The sequence below is a fragment of the Genypterus blacodes genome, unplaced genomic scaffold (genome assembly GCF_046128005.1).
Source record: "Genypterus blacodes isolate CSIRO-AG114 ecotype Tasmania unplaced genomic scaffold, CSIRO-AGI_Gbla_v1 ptg000064l_1, whole genome shotgun sequence".
Lineage (NCBI taxonomy): Eukaryota > Metazoa > Chordata > Actinopteri > Ophidiiformes > Ophidiidae > Genypterus > Genypterus blacodes.
In genome coordinates, this window is record NW_027466876.1 from 3004155 (window position 1) to 3020187 (window position 16033).

Sequence of the window (16033 nt, forward strand, 5' to 3'; positions counted from 1 at the left end):
TTCAGAATAAGAGACCCCACCTGCGCCGCGTGTCCAAGTCAAAAGTGTCAACGAGTAATTGGTGTTTGCGTGAGTGCAAACTCCCTTCACACACCAATTAAATTTTGCAGCAGAGATGACTCAACAGTGTTTATTTTGTTAGAACTGTGTGTTCTGGAGCGTGTGTGTCTGTATATTGTATAAGTGAGAGGTGAGATCAGGTTGGGCATAGGCTACAGGGATGGCCTGCTGTTTTTACAAGCTTCTGTGTGCTGCCTGTGTACAAGTGTGTGTGTGTGTGTGTTTGCTTCGGCTAATTCGTGATCCAACATTTCCTGAAGATGAAAAAAAAATAGAGTCTCTGACATAACCAGTTTCATACAAACAACATGTCCCTGCAATTACCAGGATTCATTTAATGTGTAAAGCACGTCAACAAGCTCAGATGGGGACGCTAATGACCACTGTGTGTGTGTGTGCGTGCGTGTGTGTGTGTGTGTGTTGCAGATCTAATTACTGGCTTTGCCTTGAGAGAGAGAGAGCGAGAGAGAGAGGGAGAGAGAGATAGTCACTACTTTGTACCGGCACTCTTTCTATCCCTTCATCTTTCATAATGACAGACGGCCCAAAATTGCTACCTTGGTGAGTTATTGATGGAAATGACTATTATTTGTCTAATTTTCCAAATATTCGTTGTACTTAATTAAGCTGCGAGTGTGACTGATGAGAGACAGCTGAGATATGACACAGGGCACACAGTGATGGATTAAACAGTGCTTATGTCATCAAAAACCCTCAAGTAATCAATCACTTTACAGTGTTTTAGCTTCTGCCCCGATGTTAAACGACATATAATAGAGGCTTGCTGGTTTGGAATAGTAAATAAGTTCCTTGTGATGCTAAGCCGGTCACAAAATCGAAATGTTGTTCAAATACAGGCTGGGCGAGTGATTTTTGTTACCGTGGCGTTGTCGGTAATTCACCGTTGCCCACAACAACCAGTCAGAAACTTACGCATTTTGAAAGTTGTTTCTATTTAAATACATTTCTGTCACCACCAACAAACTGTGACATTCCGGTTGTACATTTATGTATTAACCACTTAGTTAACTCATATTTGATTCATCAGGACAGCTGGTAAAATGGGAAAAGTGTGTGATGAAAGTTTCCTGCAGCAGTTTCCACACGGAACCTAACACGTGTGTGTGTGTGTGTGTGTGTGTGTGTGTGTGTGTGTGTGTGTGTGTGTGTGTGTGTGTGTGTGTGTGTACTCGTCCACCCAAACCGCTCCTTTACCTCATCTGACACACACCAAAGACAAAAGGCGTTTGTTTTGCAGCCGATGCAGGAGATACAAGATCGCTTTTGCCTTCTGCTATTCCGACAGCATTGGAGAAAAAAAAGGGAAGCGGTCAATGGAAAAGAAGTCGAGGGGCAAAAGCGGTGAAGGATGCGGCGTGTAATGGAGAAGATGGTGTTTGCATAGGGCGGCATGGAGCCTGACAGCAACAAGAGCCTGATTCCAAACCAAAGCAGGCAGCTAGGATCAAACTACGTCTGCATGAATGTCATCCTACATGCAGGTCAGATGAGTTAGAGACTCCAGCTGCATCCTTCCACTTAACTTTCCTCTCAGTTAAATGATGAGGCTGAGGGCAAAGTTCTACTCCATTTTACCTACACACACCCTGGCTCACACTGCATTGCAGTGTCGCTCACACGCTTGCTTGCTGTGTCACTATGCAGGCAGAATAATACAGGTAAGATACTGACTGAACTCTATTTACACTCGAACTGTACATACACCCTTAGACAGTAACAACCCTGGTACTTCTTTGCTTAAACACCTAACATTTACCAGTTTCAGTTCATCAATATTTGTTATCTGTTGATGGTAAACTCATTCAGTCTGATGAAGGTCTTTGAGATTGCACCAAATTAAAAACTCTTCACTTTTCTTACAGTGGGCTCCTCCAATTAAAACAGATTAATTTCAAGATATCATTTAACATTTAAATGTCTTACTGTTCCTCACAATAAAATCTATCTTTTAATTTGTTAGGATAACATTTTTGTTAGTTTCAGGTCCTTAATATTTGTTAATCTGTTATTAATAAAGTTTAAAATCTGACACTGACAGATTGAAACAACAGATTTCATTGTGAGGAACAATACAAAACATAAATGTTGAACAAAAACCTTAAATAAATGAGTTTGTAACAGTCCACTGTAAAATGTTACTCCTATTTCTAACTGTAAGAAAAGTCAAGATATGTTCTGGTGAGAACGACCATAATAGATTTTGGTGAACTTCCTCTTTCTGCCCGTTCAAAACACGTTTTTTTTTTTGTTTTATTTTATAAAAAATACAAAATACAGAACTCCAAAAATGGCAAGAATCTGACAAAGAGCTGTTTTTTTGCACATATCTGATAGCCGGTGTGTGTGTCTACGTGCTGTTGGACTCAAAAGCGCTTGTGTGATACTTCTACTGATACCTGCAGATACTAAAAATACACACTTTCCCTCTACCGCTTGTGTCTCTGCCTTTAATCCTGTAGATTGGTCGGCTTCCATCAACCTGCCCTTCTCTCTTTTCACTTCTCTGTCCTTTCTAGCATTTCTCTCACATTCCTCTGCCCCGCATTCCTCCCGCCTCCCTCAGTCATTCCTCCTCATCCGGCCCTTTGTGATATCGCTCCGCTTCATTTCTTCATCCTTCCTCTTGTTTTGCTAGTTATAGATGTCTTCTACTGTTTGTGAAGTATTTTTTATCAAACGCAAGTAGAAAATGTGAAGGTCTGACCAAAGAATCTTCCTATACAGTAGAATCTACTGCATTAACTAAACAAGCCCGGTCCTTTTGGAATGCTCTCAACAGTTTGGACCTTACAGAATTTGATGCTTTGGCTGTGGACTTTCATCATTTTCCATTTTTCTTTTTGTAAATGAATGTCATCATTTGTATTGACGGAGCCACTGCTGCATTCTGACATTTACCACTGGACTCCCTGCTGGACATAACGTAACATAAACATAATTATGACTAAAAACAATTGTTCCTGTGCGTCTCAGAGGGAGAGGTTGGTATAAGAGATAGTGTTGGCCTCTCCTTCCCCTCCTTTTCTTTCTCACTGGCTCTCTTTCTCTCCAGGTAAATGCTGACTCACTCTCCCCTCTCCCAGGTGTTTGCACTCCTCCCGCTCCCCCCCTCCTCTTGTCTTTCACTAGGAGATAATTGAGAGTGGCATCCGACGGGAGGGGGTGAGATGCGGGGGATGACTGATGGAGAGGAGAGGAGAAGAGAAGAGAAGAGAAGACTGAGCCGAATACATGACGGAGAAGAAATACAACCACAAATAAAAGATAAATAAATAAAAGAAATGAGAAACAGATGACAGAAGCAGTATTTAAGAAGACAGATCACGCATGGCAAATAGAAATGTTAGCCTGAAATCAAAAAATTCAGACCAGGGGGAGGATAGACGACAGGATGAGAAGGACAAGAGGAGGAAAAGGGCACAGAGACAAATGGAGAAGAGGAACAGCACGTGAAGGAATGAGGGAGGACAGCGGTCTGGTTGATATAATGTGGATCCTCCGAACCATCAGCACACACCCACATCACTTTATGAAATATGTAAGGACCCTCGCCCCTCTCCCTCTCTCTCCCCTCACACACACACACTCTCTCTCTCTCTCTCTCTCTCCCCGAGTATCACCACAGGAATGATATTAGTGAGGGGGGGGGAATGATGTGATGGTACTTGTTGATTGCGGTGCGAATTAACCGTCACATCATCGTGAAAACGTGGCGCCCAAGACATGGTTTTAATTATCGACTGTTGACAAGTGCTGTGGCGACTACAACACACACACACACACGCGCGCGCGCGCGCACTCGCACACACATGCACTCACACAGACACACACACACACTCTCTCTATGTCCCTCTAAATGACCTTCCACGCCAATTTCAATCACCTTCCATTCAAACTCTTCCTCTGTAAAGTCGGCCTCAGTCTGTCTCTTTTTATGTTTCTCTCTAAATCGCTGTGAATCTCTTCCTCTCGCCCTAAATCACCTCCAGCCTCTGAACTCGGCTGGAGATTTCCTTTACAGATACGAAAGTAAAATTGGTACAGATAAAAAAAAAAGTCTTTTTTTCACATTGAATCCATTTCCCGCTCCTTCTTTCTGTCTTTGTGCCGGCCTGAGACTCAGAGTTCCTCTGGAGAAGCAGAGGTGAGTGAGGAGGTTATTTGTTGTTCAATGGTTGGTTTTTTTTCTATTTTTTCTATTTCTACGTCTTCATTTGTGCAATATGAACGAGGGTGTTGCATTTTGGGTGACAGAATAAAGTTAAACTGGAGGATATGTAGTGCTCAGGGCAGCAATACACACACACACACACACACACACTGAGGTCCCCTTTGGCTGGGATCTTTATGAGTGTGTGTGAACTGCTTGGTTTGGCCTCAGGCTGCTGGTAGGGTATGGAAAATACATTAAGCTCTCTCTCTCTCTCTTCCTCTCTCTCGGCCCATATATCTCTCTCTGCCTCACTTTTTCCTCTCTCTCTCTCTCCCTCTCTCTCTCCCGACCATCTCTGTCTCATCCTCTCTCTCTCTCTCTCTCTCCATACATTCTCTCGTTTCCTCTCAGTCTCTGCCTCAAATTTAATTATCCAGTTTAATGAGCGTTAATGGTGTGGATGTTGAAAATACAGCCAAGTCACCTCACTTTTGTTGCTACTTTCTTTGTCTCTCTCTCTCTCTCTCCCATGTAAAAATTAAATAGTAATAATAAGAAGGGAGAGAGCGAGAGCGAGAGTGGCTCCTTTCCAATCCTCTAATGAGATTTTAATGAAACACTTTATAAATGCTGACACATAAAGTTGTGTCTTGCTAAATATGAACAATGGGCGGAACTAAGCTTCTTGTAAAACTAGCTTTTAAAGTTTTTCTCTTAATAAAAATGTAAATGTATTGGTGGTAAAATGTACTCAAATATGCAGAGTAAGGATGAAAAAACTACAGAAGGTCATAAAGACCATATACAGAGTTTCCATGTTATGTGTTTCATGTCCAAACAGCATCTATTGATCATCAAACATGTGATTAATGCGCCTTATAGATCAAAACCTTTAGAATAATCCTTCAAACGAACAAACAAACCACGGATGCAAGTGTAACATAGCCTCCTTGGTGGAGGTATGTCACCGTGTCCAATCCTGTGTCTTGATTCTTGGTGGTGGAATGGCACTGTTGCCTTTATGACATGGATGAAATACAAAGTGTGAAACACTATGGAGTGTGTGGAATATGACATCATGACAGCAGGCCTAATATTAGGAGCCCGGACAAATTGGTGCTGACATGACAAAGAATGAGGCGGTGATGTCTGCGGTGAAAAAAGGTTTCATTTTAAAAGACATTGTCATCGTGTGAGGAAGTTGAGATGTCTTCACAACTTCCGATGTCACAAGAGAGCCATGACTTTAGGGGGAAATGAGGGGCTGTGCTGTCAGCGTGACGCTCATGGCATGAAGAAAACAAGAAGTGCTCAAAAACACAGATGGAAATGAAGACATAGAAGAAGAAAGGAATCAAGCATATGGGGATATGGAAACATGGAAAAACATATATGAAAGATGGGAAAACATAGATTCCTGCCGTCAGATGAAAACAGTGCTTCTCCTTGTTTTTCGGAATGCATTTTGTAAAGAATAAAGAGTGGAGTGGCCCTTTAAGAGGTGTCAAGGGAGAAAATCACCTGAAGATCAAGTTGCAACTGGAACAAAGTACTGTCTTACTGGTGTGTTTGTGAAAGGACAGAAATATTAATGATCTGTCGCATGGAAATCAATTCATTACAGTAAATTTTGTAGGTGGCAAATTCAAGTCAAATTCAGTGAAACGTTAATTGAGGAAAAGACTTTAGAGTGCAGGTTTTCATCCAACAGCAGTAAAACCAAACATGGAAAACATGAATGACACAAAAAACAACACAGTTATTAATTGTATGCTTGTAATCCAAATTATTACTCATCTGGATTCGGTTTCAGTGAAATGGAAAATTAAGCAAGTGTCTCAAGATAATAGAATGGCTAAATGTGGAATACAAAGTGTGTAAATAATTCATACACAGCTCAAAAACAAGTAGATCAGTCTTTGTTTTATAATAAATGTCTCGTGTTTCTACAGTTGTTGTCATTGAGTTGCTCTCCCGGCTGCTTGTTGCGAAATTGTTGACACCAAATCACAAAATGTGGAGTTATGCGTCCACGATTGCTCCTCCTTCAACCCTTTCAACTGTAGTTTTATACTTTCTGGCAATTATTTTAATGTTGTGACTTTGGGGTCCTCCTTGCAAAATGAAGAAATATTCACATTCTTCCATCCTGTTTGAAGTTGAGCTTCAATGCAGGAAACCTTGACAGACCTGCTCTTCACACGCACACACTAATGGGCAGATACGGGACTTGACCTTGTCTAAGATGAGGCTGGAAACTGCAGGAGTCATTCCGATGTGGATTTTCCGGATGTTTTCATTCATTCAGCAAAAGAAAAGATATCAGTCTCCGCTTCGACTTATAGGCCTTTGTTTCTTCGGCCTCGCTCAATGAATCAAACCGCAAGAAGTCTGACAGCCGTGAGAGCAACTCAACTTCTTTTTCATCTTCTACTCTCTCAGGTGACGGGGGAGCACACGAGCAGCGAGCCTCTTTCTTACCGTGCTTGTGTAGAGCCGTCCACAGCAGTGTGATTGTGATGACATGATAGAGTTTCCGCCCTCCACCTCCACTGCCTGTACACGACTCCCTGCAGAGGGAAGAGGGAGTCAGTTAGGGAAACAGTCGTATGAGCCTTAGCTTTAGCTTCCTCTTCTCTTTTGACAATAAATGCACCACCAGGAAGTGAAAGTTTGTTATTCTGTTTGGCTTTGCATAACTGTGCTGTGTGACAATGACATAATGTAGACTCGCAAACACTCACAGGTCACATACCCCCACCAAGTCCGTGTATATATTATATATACAGTATAATTATGACTCACTCTCTTAATGTTGAAATTTAAAGGGAGCTCTCCTCTTGGATCTTTAGAGGTGTGGGTGCCGGAAATGAAGACAGACAGGCTTGCTTTCCAACTTAAATTCAGTGTATTCAGTCTTCTCTCAACAGGTCAACTTAAAACTTGCCGTCAGAAGGTAAACAAAACAAATTACTTCAAAGTTCTTGAATCAAAACTCTCAGTCACTGTCTTTTTTCTAGCATAACAAAAGAACTGCTTCTCTCCCTCTCACACACACTGTTCACTTCACTTTGGTCCCCTCACTGGGACAATCAGCTCATATGGTTCAGCTGGGCAGCAACCTTTGTCCTGACGGCCCTGCTGCCTATGGGTTTTGTAGTCTTTTAATGGATGCCATGATGGTTTGTAGTCCTTGCTGCAGCCACCGGAAAGGGGATGTATCTCCCCTCTATGACACAACCTCTCATGACATCACAGCATTTATTCAAATATGGGTGAAGGAAATGGGCCTGAAATCAACCTGTCCATCAAACTTTCCTGGCCTGGTACCGCTTTCATCATTATTACTGCAGGAACGTATTAATTGAAAGGGTTAATATTATTTAAAGCTCATCAGTGGCACCCGTTTAATTATTATCCTCACTATGAACTCTTTCTCTATATATCTAATCCTTCCACATCCAACCTCCTCCCATTCAATCACAGCCAAGGACCTCCTCATAAACAGAAGACCAACATCCACCAGTGGCACAACTCCCACTTTCTACTTTCTGAGCCTCCACCTGCACATAACCTTCAGCAAAAGAAGTAGTGTCTAATTGAATACTTGAAGATCAGCCTTTTATTGAAAATGTACCCATTAAAATTCTAATTTGCACACCCTTAACTATCTGGTAACATGACGTACTGTGTCAAGGACTCTGAATTCCAACTTCAAGAACCAAATTTGCTAGACTTATTAAATGGAGGACAAGAAACACTCTATTCATTTAATGAATAAATTGAGGATGCAATGATTGAACCTTAATTTCCTCTACACCACATTGTGCTGAATTTAGTGATCACTATACACACACACACACGCGACAGGTGGGCCTGCAGACAAGCAATATAAACTGTATATGAGTGACATTACTGCATGGTCACACAGTAAAAACATGCAGGCGGATTCATTTACTTCATAATGAAACATGGAGAAAGAAGATGAGAGAGAGGAAGAGAGAGATAATCACTTCCAGCAGACAATCATCCTGCGGCGAGTCAGCATCTGCGTGTTCAACCAAACAGTTCATCTATTTCCTACTTGGCTGGTTGTCAGGGGAAAGTCGGCTTTAGCGACAGGATCGGGTAGAAACCCTGACAAATGACGTTAAAATCCTCGAGATGGAAAAGGGATGGTTTCCCCCTTTGACTACACGACATGGGGGAAAACTCCAGGACAGGCGAAGCAGAGTGACGAAGATAAATGTAACGAGATTAAACCCAAACAAGCATCACGCTCCCTCTCCATCTCCCCCTGCTCCCTCTGCATCTTGCTCCTTTTGAGTGATTCCCTCTTGGTAAAAGTCTCAGTATTCTTATTGCGATCCTCCATTTAGCCTAGAATGATAAGTTGTGTTTCTATTCGTCCCCAACCGCAGGGAGCTCAGAGGCCGGGAACATTACAACATCTTAATAATTTATTGTGAGCCAAGCCTTCAACTTCAATGAACGAACCAAACCCACCAGGACAAAATGGAGCAACAATTGGTCCAAGTGACAAATTGGAAGAAGTGAATCACCAATTTTTAGTTTCAAGCACACACTGGCCCTCATTTCACCCTCCGCCAAGACCATTCCTCTCCTTTATCATCACACCTCAGAGTGTATTACTGCATGTGACCTCATACCAAAGAATGAATACAAACCACATCCTGTCTTAATGAACTGGATCATATCTCAGGTTTAAGTTCATTCAATCTGATGTCTCTCACTCTCTCACTTACATCACTATTGACAGACATTTTGAACATATCACTTTCTACTGTATCCATCTAAAGCAGGCATCACGTTAAAGGTCTAACAGTGCCCATTTCTATACACATACTCATAATTAGTATTTAGTGAAGCACAATTTACTTTCATTTTGAATGGGAAACTTGTGATATTAGTATTTTTACTGACTTGATTGTTGTTGTTCTACCTGTGTTGACCACTGGTGACAAGGGATACAACAGGTACCACCAACGCAATGATGTGTGTGTGTGTGTGTGTGTGTGTGTGTGTGTGTGTGTGTGTGTGTGTGTGTTCAAAGTTGCAGCCCAGTGGATCATGTCCCTGGAGAGCCAATCAAATGTCACCACCAATAAGATACTATTCCTTGACAGTAATAGATCTCTCTCTCTCTCTCTGTGTGTGTGTGTGTGTGTGTGTGTGTGTGTGTGTGTGTGTGTGTGTGTGTGTGTGTGTGTGTGTGTGTTTCGACCCTATAGCAATAGCAATTTAGCAAAAAAAACAAACAGAGGAGAAGACAAAAAAAATTCAAAAATGGTTTTAGTTTTGGTGTTGTTAGCAACTAGAAGTGTACTAATCATCTGAGACAAAGGTGGAGCCAATAAGACTCTGCACCCTGGGGAGTGACATGTTCTCCCTGAGGCCACAGGGCCAATCCAGGCAGAAACAGCTGTCACACCTTCACTCTGAGGAGTTGGACCTTCCACTTTGTTTTATTTAGGAGAAGACAAATGACATATGACTCCCTGAACACAAGGATCAGAATCTATCAATACATTTCTCTGTTCTCTGCAGGGAAAAACACCTAAGAAATCATTTCTGTAATTCATGTAATGAATGATTGTGTGTGTGTGTGTTTAGTTAATCGCAGCAGTCCTGTTATCACTCATTATTATTGTTATTATAGAGTCAGATACATTGTTGCACATATTGCTGTTGGCCAATGCAGCTTCAAAAAACTGTTTTTCTTCCTCTTTTACTCATCATGGAATGATTTTGCATGAAAAGCTGTGGCTCTTCTTAACAGACTTCAAAATAATCTTCTTCTCCACATAAAAACAAAGCAGCTAACCGCATGCATTGTCATTATAAAGGTCAAAGCCAGAGTAGCTATGAATACAAATCCATAATGAAAAAGTGTTTCTTGAGCGTTTCACTGGGCAGATTGAAAAGTTGAGGGTTACCGTGTTCCTGATCTGTACCTCATATTTTATTCAGCCTGTGTGTGTTTGGATTATACACATCTATCACACACACACACATAGAAATTATGAAAAGGCCGACACCTGAGTACAACGTTCCGTTATGTGAATGTCAGCCAGTCTGACACCTGAGTTCTTCTCTCATTGTCCGGGCCGAGGTGAAGTCGGGCCGCTCTTATCTCCTGGCCCCACATTAAACAATAGGCGGAGGAAGCCTGTCATTTATTCTTCATGAGATGACGCTTCCTAAGCTCAGAAAGTTACACAAGACGAGGCTTTGGAGATAACGGCATGTTCTGACCCGTAAGTTACCCCCAGAAGACAACAAGAGCATGAAGTTCGAGTATCAGAAATCAGTATCAGTCTCTGCCTTGGAAAGCTCATCCGTATGAGTTTAATGCGTTAAACTTTGTTATTATACTTGGCGAATAAATGACGATTAAAACATCAGGTTTATCACAACTTGTCTTTCGCAGCTGCTCTTGTTGACGTCTTGGCATTTAAAACTGAAAACCACCTCATTTCCACAGAAAGGGGCTTAGAAAGGCTGAAGATTGTAATATTTGGCAGCACATTGTGGTCAAAAGCACAATGTGCCGATTTCATACTGTTGGTTGCGATATTGGCTGCTGTAAAAACAAACAGGCGTGACTCAGTGGCTTTCATGTCACGTCACGCTTTTGATGCAGTTTGTATTTCCACTTGTATTACGTCCGGCCAAACGACAAAGGAACGGTTTATTTTTAGCACGTTTCATTTTGGGATGAAAAGCCCATCCTAATTTTTATTTCACGGCTGACAAAAAAACAGAATTTCGTGCAAATACATTTTACCCGGGACAAAATGCCGCTGTTGTTATTTCAGTGTATGAAACCAATTCTTTTTTCATTCTCGTGCATGTGAGAAGCTCCTGTGAGGCCGCAGTGGACAGCAGACCAATCAGTAAGACGGGGGAATGTCTGAGAGAGATCCATTCATAATTATTGCAAAATCAATAATTGATGCAACCCGCAGTACAGCAGGTTTAAGCGCTGGTGGTTCCATTCTCCAAATACTAGGATTAAATGTGTTGAGCAGAAAAATCGCACTGTCAGGATCTCATCTGCTCTCACGCAGACTTCCATCCAAACCACACATTTACAGATCCACAGAGAACCCAACTTAAATGTGTACTTGGTGTTTTTGTTGGCGCGCGCCGATGTTGGACGTGTTGACTTAAACCTACTTAGCTGTCACTGCTGTCAACAGGCTGTAAAGGGAGAGAGGTGACAGCTGTGTGCTGTCAAAGCCAAACAGACTGAGTGACAGCGAGGCAGAGGTGCAGCTGAGACGAGAAGAAGAACAGAAGAGCTTCGCCTGTACGTTCCTCTACTTTCGTCCATGTTTAAACCTTCAAGACTCTCATCTGAAAACTGACTTTTTTGGCTCTTTGACAAAGATCGCACCTATTTTTAATTAGTTCTGTCTGGGAAACATCTTGGGGAAAAAAACAACCTAAAAAAAAGCAAACGGCACTGGAATTCGTTTTTTGTTGTTTTTTTACAGGCAAATGAAATGTTTGTAGGTAAAAAAGGTAAAAATGCATTGCAGTGATTGTAGACTCCAGCTGCTTTGCCCTCATAGACAGAATATGAGTTCATCTTTACTGCTGAAAGGCCAGTGAGAGGAAACTAAATCACCTGGCCAACAGACAAAAAAACTAAAACCTAACAAATCTGCCAAGAATGAACATTAACGTCTTGGATCCTTTCATCATCCAGCAGGTTTGTGCAGCAGATTAGGAGTCCAGGTGATGAGTGGCGACCTGCCAAAGAGGCAGCTGCACTAAAGTAGGATAACTTACATACAGAAGTAAGAGATTAAGCAACGTGTGTGTGTGTGTGTGTGTGTGTGTGTGTGTGTGTGTGTGTGTGTGTGTGCCTGTGTGCGTGTGTGGCGGCTGATAACGTCTGACCCTGATACGCAAAGCAATCTGTGTTTGTCTCCGGAGCAGCAGGGGATCTCCATGTGTTTGAATAACTTGAGGTGGCAGCACAGTACACTGTGACTCTGATATGTGCGAGGAAACTTTCAACTTTAAACAGTGGCAGGTGGAGAAAGAGAGAGAGAGAAAGAGAGAGAGAGAGAGAAAGAGAGAGAGAGAGAGGGAGGAAGAGATGAAGACGGAGGTCGGGACAAAGTCAACTGAGTGAAAGCTGTCTTCCTTCCTCCCTCTCCACCCTTGGAATAGTTAGAAACGCTGCGTGCAACCGGGGAACAAAACTATCATAAATATTTAAAGCCGAGCGAGCAACACGTCCATTAATTGCATCATCTGGCTTTGTCTGTCGTCTCAGCGCCGCAAATTCATGCAGCTCCTGACATTATAGAAAAACTCGCTTCTTTGTCAAGTCATGTGTCTTGTTTCCTAACCCCCCTTCACCCTCCTCCCTCCTTCCCTTCCTCCCTCCCTCCCTCCCCGCCTCCATCTCCAGTATGTAAATGGGAGTGAATGACAAGTGGTGCGAGGTCAGCGAACAAGGCCCTGGACACCAGCGAATAAAGGAGGCGATTCATGGTGGCTGCAGGGTTGGACGGCCGCCTGCAAACCCCTTCGCCTCAACTGCAGTCAGACATTTTGTGACATACGGGATCTGACAATGACAGAGACGCCGAGAGATTGGTATCCAACGAGCTGAAGAGATCCGCCCTTCTAGTTCAAAACAAATAATTGCGTCAAAGCTGCGGCGACAGTGTTCCCATTCAGCGTCGTCTGATATCTGTCGTGTTTGCAGTCTCTCATGCCGCTCTGACATTTGGTTCTGAACATTGTTCCAATAGAAAGTTAACAGTATAATGATCGGTGTCCTTCAGGGGCTCCAACTAATTATTATTCTCTTATCTTAAGAACAGAATAGGACGACACTCAGGGGAAATATCAAGTCTAGGCTCTGAGATTTCATTTAGGTGACGATCTCCATTTGGAATTTTCACTCTATGCTGGTGACATCCAAACATCTGGGACATGAAACTGACCAGGGATTACAGATATCCATTATGTCCTCCGTGTTGTCCATAATTTCTATATTTCAGCATTTGTGAACACACAGACCCTCCCAGTTCAAAACAAACGCAGCCATCTCCCCCAGTTAAGGCCCCTGGAATATTTATGCTCTCCAGTGAAATGTACTGTGGGTGTATTTACATAAAATGTCCCCCACCAAACTAAAAGTTTTGTGAGGAATAATGAATAATAAATAGCTAGTTTGCTCGTGAAACAAGACACTTGTGTTGCCGTCTGGGGAGAAAAAGGACGAGGTCTTTAGTCTCATTGTGTGGGACTCCGTAAATCATTGAAACGACGCGTAGACATCAAAAGAAGATCTCTCCATAACGCTTGATCCATCATACTTGAGTTTACATTCACCGGCAACATGTTGTGCTCAAGCAGGAAATTGTGTGATATGCAAAATGGTGGGTCAGGAGGTCAGGAGGTTCACCACTTCTACATGCACTTCCTCACCTGGTGGCCTCTCCTCGTACTGCCATTACCCAACGTGTCGCACACATTCGGCGAACAGGACACTATCAGTTATGTCCGTGTATCCATTTTACTACAAAGGAACAAACTGGTGGCAAAAATAAGGTAAAGGGGTGCAAACAGTGCAGATTTAAATATCATAAGAGCTCATTAAACAAAGTCTGTGTGGTTGTCTTAACTGTTGAGGCTTAACAAGTGAAATCTGTGGATTAAAGTATGAAACTGCAGACACATACATTCAATTCTGTTGAGATAGATTGTAGGGCGGAGGGGAAATGAACCTGACGAACCCGAGAAGGTACAGCAGAACGTCCCTTCATAATAAAACAATGGAGGAGCATCAGTCCTATCGTTGACGTGTTGCCCCCCTCTATATGAAACAGGAAACGGAGCATTTCTACCCCTCTGTAAACACAGCACACCGTTGGATTGATTGATTGAGTTCACAGCATCTTATCAAACGAAACACTGCAGGAATTTCTAGCTGTTGGCTGGACGGCCGCCAAAGTGTCTGCTACAGTGGACCTGTGACAGAGGCATCATTTAACATCCATGTTTGCTTCCTGGTTTGATTTTTAGATGACGTTCTGTAGGTCGCCATGGTCAACATTCGACTCCCACGTCTCCACGGTTTGACCCTGAGACGTGCAAATCTCTAGCTTATGTAATTGTTATTGAACAGATTACCTAACTTCCAATCTTCAGGATCAAGTAGGCAAATACATGCAGTCTGATGGTTTATTTTGTTTACATGGGTATGAAATGAACTTTGTTTGGCTCGCACGCATCAATATGTCTAATATATACAGTATATGAGCGCGATCAGTTGATAAATCAACACTGCGCCTCTTCGTCAAGTGTCAACCTTTACGCTCTGCATCTCTCTCTCCCATTAGGTAAGATAAAACGTATTGGCGTACTCGTAATCCTTTAAAAGTATACAAAGGAAAAGGGTCTTTATATGGGGTAGAAGAGTGAGGAGCGCTAACAAACTGATCAGAGTCTGTTTAGATTTCACTTTTTAATTTTGATTCATTCCTCAGTTCATTGCCACCCACAGGTCACAGTGTCTGGTGTAAGAGGGTCTGAGGAGATAAAAGGGTCTATTTTATTATAGAAGCTTTAGCGCTGCTGTAGTTTCCCAGCCTGCCTATATTACTTACAAGAAACATTCCTCCTCATAAAGGGAATAATGTCATCAGTGTGGTGCTTAAAGCTGCAGGTGAGGAGATCAAGTCTTCTCCTTCTACTTTATTAAACCCACATTCTTCACTTATGCCAACTGTCTCTCAGTTTCTCATCTCAACTTGCTTTATTTCATCAGTTTCATCTGATTTGTGACACAGATTCCATGTCTTTGGTTTTTAGCTAATGTTCAGTTCAGCGATGTCATGGCGGCACATTTGTGTCAAGTACACCAGGTGTAACCCCAGGGGTTAACCCCTCCCCTTCCCCACCCAACCACCATCCTGTCAACAGGATGCTATTTGACGTCACCTTTCGTCTTCCTAACAGAAATGTCAGTCAAACCCCGAAAAAGCTTCAAACAGGTGTTCAGGGCGTGTTGCCTTCAGGGGGTTGTGTAATGCCTGGCAGTGATTGAGTCCACCTCAAACAACACTGTATTTGATACACTTAGACTTCAATAAAGCTGAACAGAACCACAACAACTAAGTCAGTGTAAGGTGCAGATGAAAGGCTGTTATCACATCTGGTGTCACCAAAACACACTCCTGCCATAGTGCTGCATTGATCTCTACCTGCTGTTATCATACTTCACTCCAACAGGAACATGTTTCACAAATATTCTGTAAGTGTTAATATTCTATGTGTGTTTTATTTGAGTCTGTTCTGATTCTGCCTTGTGGTGTTGCTAATTTCTACCTTCAATCACATTAGTTTTACTTTCTCAGCAGTATTTCTACGTCTTATTGTATTGTTAAAGTAGGTCATTGTGTGTATCTCAGCCCTATAATACTCCACTGTGACTTTCACATCTGACTATAATATTTCTATAAATCTCGGTTATCTCTCTTGGGATCACTAAAATATAGAATTTACAGGAGAAGATAAAAGCCACTCTAGGAGAAGTCTAATCTATACCAATCTATACCATAACTGTAGTTTTCCTATATATCCATTAGTACTAATATTTTGTAATGATATCTCAAATACCAAAATGCTCCTTCGGTAATATTCATGTTGATGATAATATACCAAACACAATGTGCATGCTTTAACATTCTTATAATATTCCTACAGGTAGTTTTATCCATTTTAGTAGCTACAATTCCTACAAAAGTC

The 16033-nt window shown here is 42.1% G+C and overlaps 1 protein-coding gene across 3 annotated transcripts in view; it reads right to left on the bottom strand.

The window, feature by feature from the left end:
* Nucleotides 1-16033, bottom strand: part of adgrg6 (adhesion G protein-coupled receptor G6) — a 61264-nt gene that overhangs the window by 44171 nt on the left and 1060 nt on the right. For all 3 annotated transcript variants that reach the window (XM_076155022.1, XM_076155021.1, XM_076155020.1), the window contains exon 2: nt 6716-6804. In XM_076155022.1, the coding sequence (XP_076011137.1) occupies nt 6716-6804 (89 nt within the window). The remainder of the gene's footprint in view (nt 1-6715; nt 6805-16033) is intronic.